The 19478-nt window shown below is 35.5% G+C and overlaps 1 protein-coding gene across 1 annotated transcript in view; it reads right to left on the bottom strand.

Moving 5' to 3' along the window:
* Positions 1 to 19239, bottom strand: part of LOC136802370 (poly [ADP-ribose] polymerase tankyrase-2-like) — a 51714-nt gene extending 32475 nt beyond the window's left edge. The window contains exons 1-10 of the mRNA XM_067059099.1: positions 18962 to 19239; positions 7323 to 7547; positions 5506 to 5601; positions 5288 to 5324; positions 4714 to 4789; positions 4277 to 4371; positions 3426 to 3492; positions 2961 to 3031; positions 2689 to 2804; positions 2038 to 2153 (exon numbers count right to left, since the gene is read on the bottom strand). Coding sequence (XP_066915200.1) covers positions 2038 to 2153; positions 2689 to 2804; positions 2961 to 3031; positions 3426 to 3492; positions 4277 to 4371; positions 4714 to 4789; positions 5288 to 5324; positions 5506 to 5601; positions 7323 to 7547; positions 18962 to 19205 — 1143 coding nt within the window. The 5' untranslated portion in view covers positions 19206 to 19239. The remainder of the gene's footprint in view (positions 1 to 2037; positions 2154 to 2688; positions 2805 to 2960; positions 3032 to 3425; positions 3493 to 4276; positions 4372 to 4713; positions 4790 to 5287; positions 5325 to 5505; positions 5602 to 7322; positions 7548 to 18961) is intronic.
* Positions 19240 to 19478: the final 239 nt, after the last annotated feature.

Below are 19478 nucleotides of genomic sequence, written 5' to 3'. Positions count from 1 at the left end.
TTTCATTAGCATAAACTTCTTTTTTGTGAAAATAAAAATTTGTATACCTAATTAAATTTGCCTTCTGGTGAGTTGAATTCAACTTTAAGGCGTGACTTGCAGAGATGTGTTTTTTAGACGTAGAAAAACTAAAACGACGTACATCGTGAAATTGGTGATTTATTCTATGAATTGATAAGATAAGGTATACCTTATTACACGAATATTACTAGTCATTTTATTGACACGAACTGAAAGATTTCGCGTTAATAAAAAATCCCTTAATTAAAACCAGCCGTGGTGTCCTTGAAAAAGCAAATAAAATTCGTGTTAATTTTTAGCGTGTTAATTTCAAGGCCGTTGAATACTTGACTAGTAATATTCGTTTAAGAAGGTATCTGGATCATCATTCTGCTTTCAGTTTTATCAGATGTATAATAAACGAACAAAGGTGATTATTTACATATAATTAAAAGCGCTTTTTCAACAAATTTTCGAAGATGCTGGCTGCAAATTACTGTTAAGCTTTGATGGCAAGTAGTGCCGTTTGGAGAGATTAAATCAGATTTGTCCGTGTAATTAAACAATTTGTGTAAGTGTAAGAATGTATGAACAAAATTAACAAATTTCCAACATTGCAGAAAGTTTCTTTATTAATCCTGAAATTCTATAATATGTATCAGAGTATATATTTCATTCACCGTAGCGTGGTAGGGCGATGAATATTTCGAAATGAAATTTCCAATGATATCGGTTCTATTTACATACAATAACTTATTAAAATCGACAGCAAAACATTGCGGAGAAGAATCCCTTTTTCACGTGCAGCGCATTCCGATTCAAGCATAAATAAATGACAACGTCTACTATTGGATTACAATAAGCTATAAAGTCAGAAACAATCCAAGATGTTGTAGTATAGGGGAGGAAGTAAGACACGGTCAAATACGGTATCCATAGTAATACAAAAGTCGAAGTGACCAGTAAACAAATCATGAAAGCACGTGTTTGCCTTTTCTTCTGTGCATTTTGAATGACGGTCAGTTTCAACTTATTCTCATGTACCATCATTGATAAAATCGTTTGATTCTGTTTTGATATGATCCGGTAAAGTAGAACGTTGATTATGACAACTCCACCAGCAACTATGTATGAGACAATTAATGTTGCACCATAATATAATGTATAAGCTACCAACACTGTTAAAAACGTGATTGAAAACGGTGCAACCAAATAAACTTTTCTGTAAAGTGCCTTCCTAGCTTCATATTGTAAAGGATATTTTATGGTGATGTATCGTTCTACGTTTATCATAAGCACGAAGCCAATTTCAAGCCCGGAAAATAAATACTGGCCATACATGAATATTTGAGTTATTAAAGCTCCCCTCGCGTACAAATATAGCATTTCGTGTGCGAACCTGGAAAATCCTAAAGCAGCATGACCCGCAAACAAACAAAGAATAAGTTCTTGGTTCAAAGTCAATGATTTCTTTGCGTCCGTATCTTTTCGTCCTCGACTTTTGTAAATGATGACAATAGCAAAAATACTTGCGATCAAAATTAATGAAGATTGAATCGAAACGAACAGCAAATGAGCTAGAACATTCATATTTCCTTTTTTTATCCCAAGCTTGAAGTCAAAATGAAAATACTTGTCTGGAAATTGAATAAATACAACTCGACCCAAATTATATTTTCAAATTATAATATATATTCATCTTTCAAACAAACAAACATCATTGTATTTCTTTTAATCCTAGTTTCCTTCAATCGGCTTCAAATATAATTGGGGTGTTATATTTTATCCAAAAAAGGACAAAACAAAAATTAAGAAATAGATTTAAAACACATGAATAACTTGTGAAAATCTATTTAATATCCTTTACACGAAACTACTAAGGATTCTTGAAAAAAATAATTATATAGAAGAAATTATCAATAAATTGAATTATTATCAGACATGACTTTTTCTTTAAAATTTAATACTCGTAAAAATAGAGAATGAAAGAAGAACTGAAATAAAGAGCCAACAATGTTAAATAAAAATTTAACTTACCAGGGCAGTGTCCAGTGTTAAGGGGTGAACAAAATTGACAATTTCCGCTGATCTCTTCACTTTGCCCAAATCACCTAATTTCACAACTTCTAAGAACGAATGACCACGATATTCATCTAAAATTACAAAAAGCAGGAATCAAAATTCTCTAATTCGATCTTTAAAGGTACCAAAAATGATCTTCGTATTAGAGAAAGATTTGAAAAATGGAGGTTCGATTTCGAGAAAGTTGACTGTATACCTTGCATGAAATTACAGAATTTTTAACAAAAAAAGAAGAAACTGTATTAAGAGGGGCATAAAAATAGCACAATATTAGAAAAGTTAATTGGTTAATTTCTTGTACATGTTGATACTCTGTAATTCGATTTTCAAAGGGAATTGGGTTTTTATCGAATACAGGAGCATGTTGAAAAGTGAGATTAAATAATGGGTATAAATTCGTATTTCAAACCAAAATTTGAACTAAATTCTTCATAAAAGACACCTTTACATACTAGATATCGAAGAAGAGAGTGAAAAAACAACTTTCATGTATCTACACAAAATATAAATGCACTTTCATACCCACTACATATGAAAATTTTCGTAAAACAAGAACACAATAATCACAGTGGATTTAAATGATCCATATAAATCCAAAAAACTCACAGTGCAGTTTATCACGAAGCTCCTTGGTAGCAGCTACATCAAACGCTGTTTTGGAGTGACAATTCACGATGGATGGGTCAGCACCATAGCTCAATAGTAATGAACAAACTTCGATCCTTAAATAAATAAAGAATAGAGGTTTAAAATAATTAATAAAGAACAGTACAAAAAGTAACCTTTGGAAGTTCATCTACAAAAAAAGTTGAATGACACCTTATCAAGTGAAGTATAAAAACTTAGGCAGCTTCTAGATAATTCTAACATTATCATACCTCATTTTCGATGCAGCTTCATGCAAAGGAGTGAATTGCCAAAGGTCCATTGCATTTACACTTGCTCCACTCTAAAATAATAAAAATATGTCTAAAATAAATAACTTAGGGGCAAATTCAAATGCAATGTTCAATTTTTGAAAAGTTGGACGATATTTGTAACTATTTTTAAGTTGGAAAATTTGAATATATCCTAGAACTTAGATAAATCTAAAATAACACAATGGAAACGACACGAAAGCCACTCATATATGAAAGAGAAAAAGTGTACCGATTCAAAACTTTAAAATTTTTAAATCTTGACTTTCCGACCCCAGATATTAAGAAGTTTATTTTTACCGACCGACCGACCGACCGACCGACCGACCGACCGACCGACCGACCGACCGACCGACCATCTTTTTGAAGGTCTTCCCAGATAACAAGAAATTAAATCGCCCAATAGATCATTTACTTTAAACTCACCTTGATAAGGAGTTCTGTTACTTCATAGTGTCCATAAGAGCAAGCATTATGTAAAGGCACCAAGCCCCTGGAAAAAAAATTTCAATTAGTTTTGAAGGTTATTTAATGCAGCGCTCCAATATATTCCAAAATTTATCAAAATGCCTCACTTTAGCATCAACAATGGAAAAAAATGTATAAGGATGTAAAACATGTATAATAGAAATATGAAATATTGGGACTTTGGAGTCCTTAACCTTATTTGCACTAGGGGAGGGGGCTGTTTCTGTTCAGGGTGAAATTACTCTTAATAGCTCCTGAAATAATAGAGCTTTTTACTTTTATTTAGCTTCAAAAAAATTTGACACATAATATTTTTCACACCTTGAGTATGATGACATTTCTGACAGTAAGGTGTCACAGAAATTGACATATTTCCAATAAAAATTTCTTTTTAATGTCAAATATATCATTTAAAGCGTAATTTTTTGAATATTTTGGATAAAATAAGCATTTTAAACTTAGGGAATTTTGTTCAAAAGCCTTTGTTAGAATACAATAGCTATTTATAAGAACATAGAAAATTTCCGGTTTTTGCTCACTTTGGGCATGATGAGTGACGTTATCCAAAAAATCTTTTGCCAAAAGTTACCTTACACCGGACAAGGATCTTGTGTGCCAAATTTCATCCGAAAAGACCAACTAGATCAAAAGTTAAGGGGTGGTACAGGAACAGCCCCCCTTGATCGGAACCGCCCCTAAAAGCCTTGTATGAATAGGGTTAAGAAGGGCTATTTTTATAACTTGACTTTATGAAAGACAAAGTTTGTTTTGATTACTCTTTATTGGTTCAGTAATGAAAATTTAATCACCCCTTGTCCTTGGCAAGGACATCAGCTCCATGCTTAAGCAGTATTTCAACGATACGTGTTCGATTGTATCCAGCTGCCAAATGTAAAGGAGTTGACTAAAAAGTGCAAGTAAAATAAAAATTAGGAATGAAACAATATCTAAGATCTTTGTATTTCCAAAGTGCTAAAAAGGAGGACAACAGCCAAATAGATTTTATACATCATGAAAAAGGTTTATCTCTTACCAATGATATGTACCATTGTAATGTCTTCCACAGACCCAACAGCTGACTGATTTTATGTCACTTACAACCAAACAGCTGTTGGGTCTGTGATGTAATATCAGAAAGACATTGCAATATGACGTATATCATGAAAAAATAATTTATCTGAAATTTCTATTTTTCCAAAATTGCCTTCTAATCGAAATTATTATTGTAAAAATGATGATGGCAAACCTTTCTACCATCTCCAGCATGACAGTTAACATTCAATGGTGTGATTAAAGATTTCATTTTTTCTTCAACCCCTGATCTACAATATGGAAAATAATAATAAAATGGAATGATGATAGTGCTCTGCTTTGGACGGTATGTTACCAAACCACAGGTACCAGTTTTACAGGTTGGTTCTCCCGGGGGGGGGGGATACTTAGGCAAAATGGGTGCCGGGTATGTGCGAGCCATAAGGGTACCTTTTCTCATTCCTCAAAAGTCTCTCAAAGGGGTACAAATTCAAAGCTTAGTCTCTGAAAGGGTCCCAAAATCACGAAAATCAAAAATTTCTCTCTCAAAGGGTCATGATTTCCAAATATTTTGACCAAAATTTGGTGAAAATCAAACCAAAATTTGGAAAAAATGGACCAAAATTTAGAAAAAGTCTCTCAAAGGGTCCCAAAATCACCAAAATTTTGTCTCTCAAAGGGTCGATTTTTGATTTTCGGCTCAGACATACCCGTCACCTCGCAAACCTAGTACCCCCCCCCCCCCGGGTTGGTTCTAAGGCTTTTGAGAAATCAGATGTATGTCATACCTTGCACTTTCAAGCAGTTCTTCTTTTCGGTAATCACCTGGAATGATAAAATAAAATAATAAAACATTGGCATGGGTAGAGAGCAGCGTATTTGTTTATCATAACTATATTGATGCTGTAAAAAAAGAGTGTCTTACTAATACCTTTTAGATTGTCAAATAAGATTAATCGTTATATTTGATAAAGATTTTGGAACCCCCTAATGATAAGTGACAAACCTGACAGAACTGATTTTGCAATAGGTTCAGCCAAGTCATATGCTGTTTTTCCATCCGTATTACAGATCTTCGAGTCGGCGCCATGTTGAAGTAAAGCTTTGACAAAATAGAGAAAAATATATTTCAGACAGATCTGCAAATGTATAAGAAGCTAGATTAATACTATGATAACAAGTGATACTTTTATGGACCTACCTGCTTATCAAAACTAATCAATGAACACTGAAACAATGAAACACATAAGACATAACTGGTCAAAATAAAAAAAGTATAATAAAAGCATATCTATTGGGAGAAACTATCAACACTATTGAAAAAGACTTAAAAATATAAAAAAGCTATTAGACACTTTTCTTTATAAAAACAATCCACTATCAGAAGAAAGCACAACTTAATAAATAAGGTTTCTAGAAAACTCAAACCACCGCACTCTACTGTGACATTTTCTTATTAGAAAAAATAAAAATAAAAATAATAATAATTTGGCTAAGAACATTGATCTATGCTTATAAATAGTGATTCTTACAGGGGGGGTCATGCAGTTATTATATAAACACTATGACAATTACTACCGTGGTGGTATATAAACCAAAATTTGGGAAAACAGTTACTCCACCAGTGGACTAACTGCAACATGGGTGGTGCCTAAGCCCAAAATTGTCGATTTTGGTAGGATATGGTGTACTAAGTGAGCACATATTTTTCAATTTTTCACTTAAAATTTTAGGTCAAAAGGTTCAAAAGTCAAAAAAAAATCACAATTTTTTTTCTTCAATCAAGGCATGAAAGATATTTTAACAAACTTGGAAAATGATTGAGATATTTAACTCTTGAACGGTCGTTAATAAGAAGTACCCAGTAAAATGGTATCAAAAATGAGGAATTCAGTGAAAAAATTGCCAAATTTGGCATTTTTGGGGGTGGTATACACCAATTTTGAGGGTAGTACACTATGGAATAACTGCAAGGGTGGTGGTGTCTGTAGAAAATGTCTAAAATTGCAGCTACTCCACATAGTGTCAAGGAGTAACTGCAAGACCCCCCTTGATTCTTATCCATGGCTCCAACGAAGTGTTTTTTGAGCCGAAAATTTTTTTTTGTGAAAATCTGCTTCAGTCATCTTTTACCAATGATCCATAAAAGTATCACTTGTTATCATAGTATTAATCTAACTTCTTATACATTTGTTTTTCTAAGAATCAACTAACTTTTCATTCTAACAAATTGATTTAATATGCATAACACTATTTATTTCATCTTTAACGTCCAGAAAGCATAAACAAACTTTTTGAAGAGTGTTATATAGGAACGATGTAACAGTTTGAATGAGTCACGAGTAAAGGTTTTTAAAGAAAGTTTCATCTGTTATCTATTTGGTTCTTATGAAAAGAAAATGCGGCTGGGTGACGACGAAAAACAATTTCACCCGGCCGGTGGACTGGAAACGAAAAGTTTTTTAGGGTCGGCCTTACCCTACTTTCATGCAAAAAATCAGAAAAAATTAACAATCCAAATTTTCAAGTCTAAAAAAACCTTTTTTTAGCCTTTTTTTGGCTGAAATTTACCCAAAATTTTTTTTTCCCGAAAATCGGGCTCCGTCACATTTTGGCCACTACCATTTTGCACCTTTGTACCAAAAATCAAAAGATTCCTATGATTCAATCCTGAGAAAAGTTGGTAACGAACGGACAGAGGGTAATTTATGGGACCTCCAACCCACCAGGGTAGGTCCAATAAACCAGGAATAACAGCTTTCAATTAACTAGTTAGCTGACACTTTTCATTGACTAATTTTGAGAATTTATGAATTGACAAACCTATGCAGACTTCAACTTTCCCTTTAATAGCTGCTTCATGGAGAGGAGTGAAATTCCAATTATCACGAGCGTTGACATCCGCATCATGACGTAGAAGAGACAGGGTCACCTCGACATGTCCAAATGAGCAGGCATTGTGTAAAGGAATCAAACCACCATCGTCACGAGCATGAACATTTGCACCGACTTCCAGAAGAAATTCTACAATGTCCTTCCTACCAAAACCTAAAAAGAAAAAATTAAAAAGGAGATCATTTTCAAAAGGTTACTTATCTGGTTTTAGTCACACATTTTTAAATTATATGCAATTGAGTTGCCCCCTCTACCTTCATACAATAATTCAGGTCATTGAGTAGAGTTGTTGATCTAGGTACATTTGGTATCAATGTTAATCTAATTTAAACCAAAACTGTCCATCTAAACCTAAAGTAAGTAGTTTTTATAATAGATATTGTGCTCATTGACTTCAAAAAGCTACAATCATGTCATAATATTTGAGAAAAAAGGAGAATTCCTTGCAAAAAGCCAAAAATACTCCTTATTTACTTCTAGAATATAGAGTTTAAATTGTGAGTTCTAACATTAAACACGTGCTTTGGGAGGCTAGGATCTTAGCATTGAAAAGCCTAAAAGGTTTAAAGTGTCCACATACTTGTAAAACAGATGATTTTTTGAATCTTTACAAAAGAAAACTTTGACATTCGTGTTTAAAAGTGTAGCCATGATTTCTCTTGCATAAAATTGCAATGTAAATGGTAGAAAAGATTCATAATTAACATCAGTGTACATATGAGTAAAATGAAAGAAAACCACTATCAGCACATAATTGATGGCAATCTTTTTTTCTCTAGGCCAAAAAAAAGTCTTGTTACCGGAAATGCGGTTACAAAAAAACTCATCCAGTCGGCTGCAAATATTTTATTTTTATTTTTTAGAATTTCTTTGCACACTTGATTTTTCTTTTTAAGCTGAAAGACAAAAGTTATAGTGTGTGTTTTGCTTGGTTTTTTGATTTTCTTTGTAGGAAGACATTGTTTTTATAATTTCAAAAGGCTAAAATGATACAGCATAAAACATTCTATCGAAAAATACACATTTTTATAAGCAGCCAGGTTTCTAAGGCTTGGAGCATTTAAATTAGGCAATTCTTTTACTATTTACTATTTTTGTTACTATTACAATGGCCAAAATTCTTGTTTAAACATGGATGAAACCAGGTGTTCAATAATATCTAAAACATTGAGTCCCCATTTGAAATATCAGTTAACCATCCCTTAACAGTTTCAGTCTGGTGGGCAGTAGACAATCATGAAAAATATTGCAAGCTAAGACTTATGCATTATGTAGTAATTAGTCTTTTAAATTTAATTTTTTTACAGTTTGTGATGTTACAAATGTAGACTTGACTTGACTTAACAGCATAGGTCTATCGACCCTTTGCGACTCTTCTGACAAACTCTGCCCATTTCAAACGGTCTCTTGTGTTTCGTTCCGCTGTGAGGAGTGGCAATCTTGTGTCGGCTCTGATCTGATTGGATCATCTCTTTGGTGGTCTACCTCTCCGCCTCTTATTTGGAAAATCTTGCTTGAAGCTTTGGTACACAAGTGATGTGTTCGGCTTTCTGCATACATGTCTGAACCATTTCATCATTTTGATTTTTATCACTTCGACAATCGTTTTTTCGGACTGTGTCATTCTTCGTATGTCTACATTTCTGATTCTGTCACGCCTCGAAACTCCTATTATTGACCTAAGGCATCTCATTTAAAAAACGTTCAGTTTGTTTTCTTCCCTTGTAGTCAGAACCCATGTTCCTGAAGCATTATGGCGATTGGGAGGATAAGTGCACGAAAAATTCTCATTTTCAGTTTAAGGCTGATGTTTCGCTTGCTTCATACATTGTTTCGCAGTCTTCCAAAGGCAGTCGATGCGAGGGCGATTCTTCGGTCAATATCAATTTTAACGTCTGGGACTGAACTCCCAAGGAAAACAAAGTCACTAATATTGTCGATATTATTTCCTTGGATAGTGATTTGGTTTTTTGAGGGGCTTAGAACTTTACATTTGTCAGTGTTTATTTTCATTCCCCATTTAGTGCAGGCATTTTGTAGCTGTGATGTTAGTTCTTGCAATTTCTGGAAACCAAGGGCGAGAAGTGTTGTGTCATCTGCATATTCAATGATAAGAGCGAGATCATTGTCGTCCATAGCAAAACGTTGGGGTACACATCTTATTTCATTGATGACGAACTCCAAAAATACGTTGAACAAAGTTGGTGACAGCAAACAACCTTGTCGAAGTCCAATCAAAACACTAAACCAATTTGTTAGTTTTCCATCAATAGTTATTGCACATTCAGTTTTCTCATAAATTTTCTTTATAATGTTTACAATCTTTTTACTGATACCGATGCATCTTCCATAGGGCTTCTCTCCATATAGTATCAAATGCTGATTTGAAGTCTACAAAATTAAAGTGAACATGGACGTTGTGCTCCTTGGCTTTTTCAATGATTTGGCGGGTTATAAAGATGGCGTCTATTGTTCCTCAGTTTGGTTGGAATCCAAATTGGTTGTCCTTAATGAAGTCTTCACTTTGGACTTTGATTCTCTGGAGAAGGACGTGTGTAAAGACTTTACCAGGGATGGATATGAGGGATATTGCACGGTAATTTGACGGGTCGAGCTTATTTCCTTTCTTATGGATAGGGGTAACGATCATTTTCGACCAGTCTAAGGGTGGTTTCTCTTCGTTCCACACTTTGTTAAACAACATGTGCAGAAACTGAATCATTTCATCTCCTCCTGCTTTTAGGACTTCTGCAGTGATCGAATCAACTCCTGGGGCCTTTCTATTTTTCATATTGTTGATGCTTTTTCTAATTTCCTCAATGCTGATTGGTTCAGGATTATTTTCATTTTCGTAATTTGGGTTAAGTTCGTTTATTGCATTATCATCAAAAGGAAATTTTTTGTTTAAATGTTCTTTGAAATGTTCTTCCCAGCATTTTAAAACTTTGTTTATGTTCGTTTGTTTGTTACCTTTTCTATTGTTAATCGTGTTGATGGGTTTCTTGGGTTTCCCTTCAAGTTCTTTTAGAAATTTGAAAAGGTTGTGGCTGTTATTATTTTGAAAGTCTTTTTCCATTTGGTTTATTTTCGCTTCTAATTTTAGGGATTTAAATTTTCGTATTTCTCTTTTCACCGAGTTATTTAGAGTCCTGTATCTTTCTTTAATGTTGGGGTCTCTGGAATGCTTGATGAAATTAATTCTTGCTTGTCTACGCTGGTGACAAAGTAATGCTACGTTTTCTCCAAGTCCTTTAGTACGTTTATTTCTAAGTCGTCCAACGGTTTCCTCAGTAGCTTTGTTCGTAGTGGTTTTGAATTTATCGTAGAGTTCATCAATATCAGATCCTTCTAGTAGCATAAGCGGTGCAAATTTTCCGCCTATTGATATCCTGAAGTCTTCTGCAGTGTTTTTGTTTAATAGTTTCTGTACATCATATCGTGTGTTTTTCTTTCGTGGCCATTTTATTACCTGTTTATCAAAAACAATTGTAGCAATAACGAGTGAATGATCAGAACCGATGTCTGCTGATTGATAGGATCGACTATTTTTAATACTTCCTTTGTTGTTTTGATTGGTTATAATGAAGTCGATTTGATTCTGTGTTAAACCGTCTGGCAAAATCCAGGTGATCCTTCTATTTTCCTTGTGTTTCAATAGCGTGTTTGTAAGTACAAAGTTGTTGATGGCGCAAAATTGAAGCAGGGTGAATCCTCTATCGTTTGTATTTCCTAAACCGTATTGTCCTACAACTTCTGGCATTGCTTCATTGAAATATGTTCCGGGTTTGGCGTTGAAGTCCCCGAGTAGGTGGACAGTAGAAGATTTAGGGAGAGCATCAATTTTCTGTTGGATGTCATTATAAAATGTTTCAACAAATTTGTCATCATAACTTGAATCTGGGGCGTAGACTTGAAGGAAAGTGATTGATCCGGACGACGATTTTAGGGTTAAACTAATCATTCTTTCTGAATATTGATTATAGTCAACTATGCTGTTTGAAAGTTCCTTTTCGATTACAAATGCTACACCTTGTCGACGAATTTTGTCTTGTCTTGTCGAATTTAAGATTACATAGCCGTCCATTTCAAAGATATCGTCATCTTCGGAGCTCCAGTGTGTCTCAGATACACCTAGAACTTTAATGTCTAAACGTTTCATAGTGTCAATTAAAATTTCGAGGTTACCCTCATTATTATAGTGTTCGAACATTCCATGTACCTATGTTCAAATGTAGAATGGGAGAGAAATGAAAATCTTAGGTCCTTCTTCAGATAATGAGCCTCTCCAAATGTAACTTATGCTTAGAACTAACTTGTTTTTAAGGTGGCATTTTCATCCAAGCCTCTGATTTCTGTAGCATGCAAGTCGGCAAATAGGTGATTAACCCCTTTGTTTTCAGAGTGGTTGAAATTTGGAGAATATTTTTCTAAGATATACCAAGCAGTTTGTTACATCTACAGGATGTATTTGCAATAACAAGGATGAGAGTCACCTGAGTAAAGTTCAAGATCCCAAGACATTTAATTAAAACTTGAAAACTTGAAATGGGACAAAATGACCGATTGCTAAACGTGCAGCAGCCAAAATCAACCAACCAAATTTTGTCATTCAATTCCCGAGACTGCTTCAATTTGTTAGGCCTAGCTTATACTAAAAAATAAAAATAATTCTGCACAATCATGTAAATGGGTCAGTGTTTGAAGTCCGGCAACATTTCTGGGAATTAGCCAATCTGGCGGTGCACAGATCTAGGTGGGTTCCGTCTCCCCCATAGATCTTTTTATTGGGAAGTTGATTGTCAAATTAGTTTTCAAGGTTGGCTTGGCTCAATTTTTTTCATTTATGGCTCAAATTTTAGGAAACTTCTCATAGTTTTTGAAAATGTTAATTTCTAAAAAGCGCAGGGTTATTTTTTCATGATCCCTTTAAAAGTTTTGCGGCGCGTTTTTTTTGCCTGTGAATCAAGTAAACGATATAGCACTTTTGCAGCAATAATCTTTGAAACACATTTTGGCGGAATGCTAACGCCAACTCCTCTAACTAGTAATTAAGTAAGTCTGCGACTGCAGTCGGAGGCGACCCGAAGGCTCCTCTTTGGATAGCTATCTACCCGAAGGTAGGGGAGGGCGCCACTCTTTCTCCCTGGATTTCTCCACTTACCCTTGATCCTTCTCTTAGTTGCTGAGCATCAAGCAGAGAGGCATCAAGTACCATTTTGGGAATCTTTGGTATGACCCGGCTGGGGGTTGAACCCACAACCTTGAGAACCGTAGCCGGATGCTAATAATAATAGATAGGAATAATAAGAAGGTCGAAATCACTGATAGACTAAAGATTTTTCCTCTCATCGCGCTAATCAAAGTCAATCAGCGATTCCGACTTTCCTCAGTTTCTATTGTTCCTATCTCTCAAGAAGGGTGTCGAAATTAGAAGACGGATGTCGACATTAGACCAACTTACGGTACTACGGTCGCTATCTCACTGAACCTCCAAAGTCATTTGATTTGAGTTAATGAACAATGTATTAATCATAGAATGCACCCCCCCTCTGAGCTTAGGGGGCTATACCATTTTTGATTGATTGGGGGCTGTATTTTTCAATAAAAATGATGGGGGCTAGCTTGCTAGGGGGGCTGAGTGTTGTGTAATAGAACTGGGGGCAGAGCTTATTGGTTGAAGATATTTTAAATTATGTTAAAAATCTATGCTGTGGGGAAGGTTTTATCCCTCTTGAAGATTTTTTTACCTGTGGCACAATAAATTTATTGAGAATTTGCATGCAAAATTTCTCTGTTTGTGTATTAAAAACGGTGGGCAGGCTAGCTCTAAAGCTCTAAAACAGCATCTAATAACATGAAAACCAGAATATGATTCTTCAATGGGAATCAAGACTAACCGTAAGTTGGTGTTATATCGACATCCCTCGTCTAATTCCGACACCCTTCTTTAGAGAAAGGAATAATATGAAAGCTTGATCAATGATTGAAAAAGGATTATTCCTCTCTGACCACTAAGCAAAGAAAAACAGTTTCAACCTTTCTATAAATTTCAGCTGATAAAAAGGGTGTCAGAATTAGAGGAGGGGTGTCGACATTAGACCAAGTTACGGTAATAAAGTGCACTTGCAAACATTAATTTGTCCGATCTAACAAAATTAATAACCACACTGTCATCATTGACAATAAAACAAACGATTTTCTGTCAAAAGCCTTGTAAACACACAAACAACTTCCATCAAAATGATCTATCACAGCTCAGTCTACCATTTTTAGCGTGGTCCAATGATTCTGCGCGGGTGAAGAGCTTCAATCTGTCAATCATTTTCTCAAGCGAAGAGTATGCGAAGCGATTCTAGCTTTACGATAGTGCCGTGGATCATCAGTGGATAGTATTCAATTATTATAATTATCCCTTTATTTTCATTCCTAGAACTTTTGCAAAAAAAATTTTCTATTTCTATTTCTATTTGGTTGAGTTGCAGGAGGCTTTAGAGGAAAAAAGGAAAAATAGAAAAGTTGTACTTTTTACTGCTCTATTCACATACATACTTTTGGTTACTTTTACTTTTGGTTGTCTTCGAGCTTCATGCTCTGGCAAGAAACTTTCTGCTTCACACCACAATACTGCATCCATCAAACCTGAATAAAGGAAGGATGTCGGCAACTAAACAGTTTTCATGTCAAGAATGGAGTTAGAGTCGGCTCTCCTGCACCCTGTGTAACCATGGATCTGTGGCTCGTCTGGGATCGAACTGAGGTGTCTGTCTAGAGAGTTTTTGAACTTTTCGACTGTAACATTCTTCATATCTCTAATACTCTTGGGCATTGAATTGAATAACTTAGCACCTTGCACAACAAGCGTGCTATCATGTAGTTTTGAACTATGGGTGCGAACACACATCCTTCCCAATCTTGGGAGTTCCTTGAATTGAAATTTATTGTTGATGTTTGGAACCAGATTTTCAGCTATTTTCCATGTATACAGGATCCGATATCTCTCCCTTCTTCTTTGAAGTGAGTAAAGTTTTAGCTTTTTCAGACAATCCCAATAGTTTTTTGGAGTGCCAGTTATTCTTTTGAGAAATGATTTTTGGATTTCTTCTAATCTTTGGGTAGAACTGACAGCACTTGGACTCCATAGGACTGAGCAATATTCAATGACTGGAATAACCAATGATTTGTAAAGAGTAATCATTAGTTGGGGTAAACGCGAAAAGAAAGTCCGCAGAATCCAGGAAATCAAGTTTTTTGCTTTCTCAATGACTGAATTTATTTGATGTGTAAAGACAGCATCATCTGACATTAGTACTCCCAGGTCCTTCACAAATTTCTTCCTTTCGATATTTTCTCCTGAAGGGGATTTGTAGTGAGTTTGGTTTTTTATTTCTTCATCTGGACCATAGCGTAGAAGTTCAAACTTTGTGTCATTTAGTTTCATGTTGTTTTCTTCAGTCCAGTCATAGACTTTTTCTAGTTCTTTTTGAAGAATTTCAAAATCCTTTGTGTTTTTGATTGATTTGGTGGCACGTGTATCATCAGCAAATGATTTCAATACAGTACAGTACTTTTTCATCAATGTCACCAATCAATATTAGAAATATAAGAGGTCCCAATACACTGCCTTGAGGGACTCCTGAAATTACTTTCTGGGCTTTGGACTTGACACCATTTACTATTACTGTTTGATATCTTTCAGTAAGGAATGATTCAATCCATCTGTGGATTGGTCCGGATATACCCAATTGCTTTAATTTCCCAAGTACAACTGCATGATCGACTTTGTCGAAAGCCTTTGAGAAATCAAGGTAAACAACATCTGCATTCAAACCCTCATCTAATATGTCAAGAATGAGGTCGTGTTGCTCGAGAAGCTGACTAAGGCAGGATCTCCCACTTCTGAAACCATGTTGGTTTGGATTGAAAAGGTCATTGTTGTTCATGTGATTTACAATATGATTTCTCAATATTTTCTCGAAAATTTTTATCACATGCGAGGTGAGTGCAACAGGTCTGTAGTTGGCAGCCAGAGATCTGCTTCCTCCTTTGTGAATTGGTGTTATGGTGCATTTTTTCAGTTCAGTTGGAACAAGACCTATTTCTAGGCTTTTCTTCCAGAGTAAACACAGTGGAACGGATAACTCATCTTTGCATTTTTTGAGAAACATAGCTGGAAATCCATCAGGTCCTGCAGAAGATGATGGAGACAGCTCATTTATTGCTTTAACGATGGAGTCTTCTGTTATGTTAATCTCATCAATCTTGACGTTTGTTTTGTCTTGGTTAGGTTGTGGTTGTGGTTGCTTTGGTTTACTGAACACTTTAGCATATTGGTCGGCTAAGAGATCAGCCATTTCTTTGCTTCTTTGTGTAAGTTCTTCATTGCAATTCAATAGGGGTCCGATATTAGACCGAATTTTCGATTTCTTTTTTGCATAGGTAAAGAAATATTTTGAATTCTTTTTAATTGAGTCAATCACTTTGCTTTCCACGTGACGCTTTGACTCATTAAAAGATTTTTGAAGTTTTTTCTCAATTTGTAAAAGTTCATCTTTTATCTTGTCTTTCTTGGATTTGGAGTTGGTGTGTAAAAGTTTTTTTGTAATTTTTCTTCTTCTTTTTGTAAGAGAGTGACGGTATCTCTCAGCTTTTGATTTCGTTTTTGATGTGGTCTTGGCCTTCACGGGAACTCTGCTTTCGCATATTCTGTAGCATATGTTGTTGAAGGTTTCCAAAATAACATCTGGGTCTTCAGTATCGAACTCACTTGGCCAGTTGACATATTTGAGATCATCTTTAATAGTTTCCCAATCAATGTCATCAGCAAAATAATTCAGTGTGTTGAATTTTGTGCGTGGCTCTTGTTGATCGTCGTCCAGAAAGGAGTTTTGAACTTTCAGAGTTGTTGATACTAGTACAATTTCGTGATGTGATGTGCTTTGCAATACAGGTACTGTTGTGTAGCTGTGTATTATTTGTTCGTTGTTTGTGAAAACAAGGTCTAATGTATTTCCGTCCTTGTGTGTTGGCAAATCGATATATTGTGACATGAAGAATTCGTTGCAAAACTGATTCAAAGAGTTTAGAATAAGACGGTCGTTGATAGTACATCCTGATTTTTGAAGGCCCTCAGGCCAAGTTGCTTTTGGAAGGTTGAAATCACCTCCAAAAATGATATTTGGTACGGTTTCTAACTTTGAAAATGCATTTTTTACACCATTGATAGGAATGATAAAATCATTTGCAGTTGAAGGATTACCATTTGCTTTGTCGTCAGGTTGTCGGTAGACTACCAGGATAGCCAGATTTTCGATGCTTGAGTATAGGCAAAGAAGTTGTACACTGGGCGAGGAGTGAGAATAGATTTTTTCGCATGAAGCTGCAATATCATCCCTGACATAAAAACAAACTCCACCAGTAAATCTGCCTCTAGATTTCTTCTTTCTTGTTGAATCACATCGGAAGGGAGTGAAACCTTCTACTTTAAGTTCTGCGTCTTTATGGTTATATAACCAAGTTTCTGACAATCCAACAAAAAGTTGGTTTTCATTACAAACATTATCTTTAATAAAGGGAACTTTGCTGGGTACTGTTTGTGGACAAAGCCCTTGTATGTTAAAAAATGCAAAGCTATTCACTACTGGAATGTTTGCATTGGGTTGAATGGTAGTTGAGGGATTTGGAATGGTGGTCTGAGCGGTAGTCCTTGTGGGGGTATCAGATGAGTCTGTTGTGGAGGTATTTGGTGAGTCTGTTGTGGAGGTATTTGGTGAGTCTGTTGTTGAGGTAATTGATGAGTCTGTTGTAGGTTTTGTACTTGAAATTGAATGTCTTGGATTTTCTGTCCCAGTGTTTCCAGAATTTCTTCCTTCAACAGACGAATCACATCTAAAAAATGACCAGGCTCTTGTTTGTTATTGTTTGATTGTTTGTTATTGTGCGCTACACTACTTTTCACAGTTGGAGGTTGTCTTTTTGTTCCTTTTACATGAGCAAAACGACAGGATTCTGAAAAGCATTCTCCTTTCCGAAGGGAATCTAAACACATTTTTGGATGAAAGTCCTTGCATTTAGTTCCAAGGTTACATCCTCTTGGTTGCCTTGTTCCATGTTGTGTGAACTTGCGACACATTTTAGGGTGAGTGTAGTTGCATTCCTTTCCTTTTAGGCCATGCTTGCATGTTCCACTTTTGTAAAATTTGCAGATTTGGGATTTCTTTTCATTATCTTTGATTTCGCCTCTTCTTGTTTTGTTGGTTTCGTCATCTTCACTTTGTTTACCAGCAGAGAAATTTATAATCAGATGACTGGTCAATGTCGACAACATCAACATCAGTTGTTGAATCGGTTGTGACTGTAAGGGTTGTATCCTGAGCTTCAGTATTTATTGGATGATGGTTGTTCTGAGTTTGGGATGTACTTTTTGTACGTTTTTTACGCTTACTATTCCCTTCTTCATCACTTGGAATGGTAGTAACTTTACAGGGATCGCAAATGTAAAACATTCCTGGTAGATTTAGAGGGTTGACCAAGGTTTTGAAGACATCCGCATCTACAGGTTGGTCGAAATCATTTGTAGCAATTGATGCAAGATTTAACCAACAAGGTTTGTGGACCCCTTGGCCACAAATGGCACATTCGAGAATCGGACAGTCATGAAGGCTGATACGATACCTTCTTTTGTAAACTGAACAATTGTCTGGAAGAAGGTTTTGGATTTTACAGGTTATCAGGTGTGATAACACCTTCTTTGTTTTATCCTCGAAATGCTGTATTTTTAAAAATTCTGCAGTCTCTTTCAGCAATTCAACCTTCTCTTTGTATATGTCCTTTTCAATCTGTGCTACACTTTTGCCAAATTGATACTTTCGCAAACAAGATTTCACTGCTTTAGATGAAGTATTCAGACATAATTCAGCAATTAAGTCTTCTATTTCTGACTGATTTTCTTCAACTTGAGATAGCTTTTCTGTTTCACTAACACTTTCAGGGGTGTTCTCCGTCATGGTGCGAGTGCAGGAGAACCAAAACAGTAAAGTAATAAGAAAAAGGTACTTCCTTTCAATGTAAGATTGAAGTGTCTTGAGAAGTGAAACAATCGATAAAATAAAGGATCGGTACCTGCTCAGCTACACATGGGAACCCAGGTGTTCTCTTGTCATGTGTAGCTGATCCTAGGTCAAAATGCTGTGAATATCAATCCTTCTTTGTCAGAATGAGAAGATGTGACAAAACTTTCCACAGTGACAAAAACCAACTAGTACATACTGAATTTGAAAGATCTTCTATGTGGCATTTTTTTGCAAACTTCAAAAAACTGATTTTTTCCTGCCTTTGTGTGGGACTTTGGCTTAAGTGCGTGCAAGCAGCATAGGGCACAAAGTCCAAATATGCGTTTTCCGTAATTTTTTTATGAAGAGTTTAGGTCTATATTGGTGGGAGGGAGATTAAAATCCTGGAAATTTGCCTATCCTAGGGCATTTAAGATTAAAGAATTTATAATACTATACATCAATAAATAAATAAATTAAAATAAATGCTGTTTCTGATAATAATTGACTTATTCTTACCAGCTGCAAAATGGAGAGGTGTTGATTTTCTTCCAGCAGTATCCCTCATGTTTACTGGCCAGCCGCCTTGAATTAAACCTCTTACTCGGGTAACGTCTCCAGTTCTACATGCTTCAAATAATTCTCTTCCTTTTTCATTTTCGTTTGCACTGTTTTCCATGAAGTTTGTGGCAGTAGAACTTGATCTCCTACTTGGAATAGAAAGGGAAAGCGGTCTTGATTTTGAGCCGCTGCCAGACGCCATGTTTGATTCCCTTTAAAAACAAGTGGTTGCAATGGTCACATGCTCTTATCTACAACTTGCGAAAGATGTGCCGAAAATAGACATTTTTTATCTGAGTGAAATAGGGCAAGGAAAACAAAACTTTCAGAAAAAATCACAACATTACGCATAGACAGGTAGGCAGACAGACAGATAACTGACTGATGCTTATGGAGAGAAAACCAGGAAGCCTAATCATCAAATCTGTAAGAGTACAGTAATAAAGCAATAATTTTTATTTAATTTTTTTTAACT

This window comes from Clytia hemisphaerica, unplaced genomic scaffold, assembly GCF_902728285.1.
Source record: "Clytia hemisphaerica strain Z4C2 unplaced genomic scaffold, Clytia hemisphaerica genome assembly, whole genome shotgun sequence".
Lineage (NCBI taxonomy): Eukaryota > Metazoa > Cnidaria > Hydrozoa > Leptothecata > Clytiidae > Clytia > Clytia hemisphaerica.
This window is presented reverse-complemented; position numbering and strand designations above follow the sequence as displayed.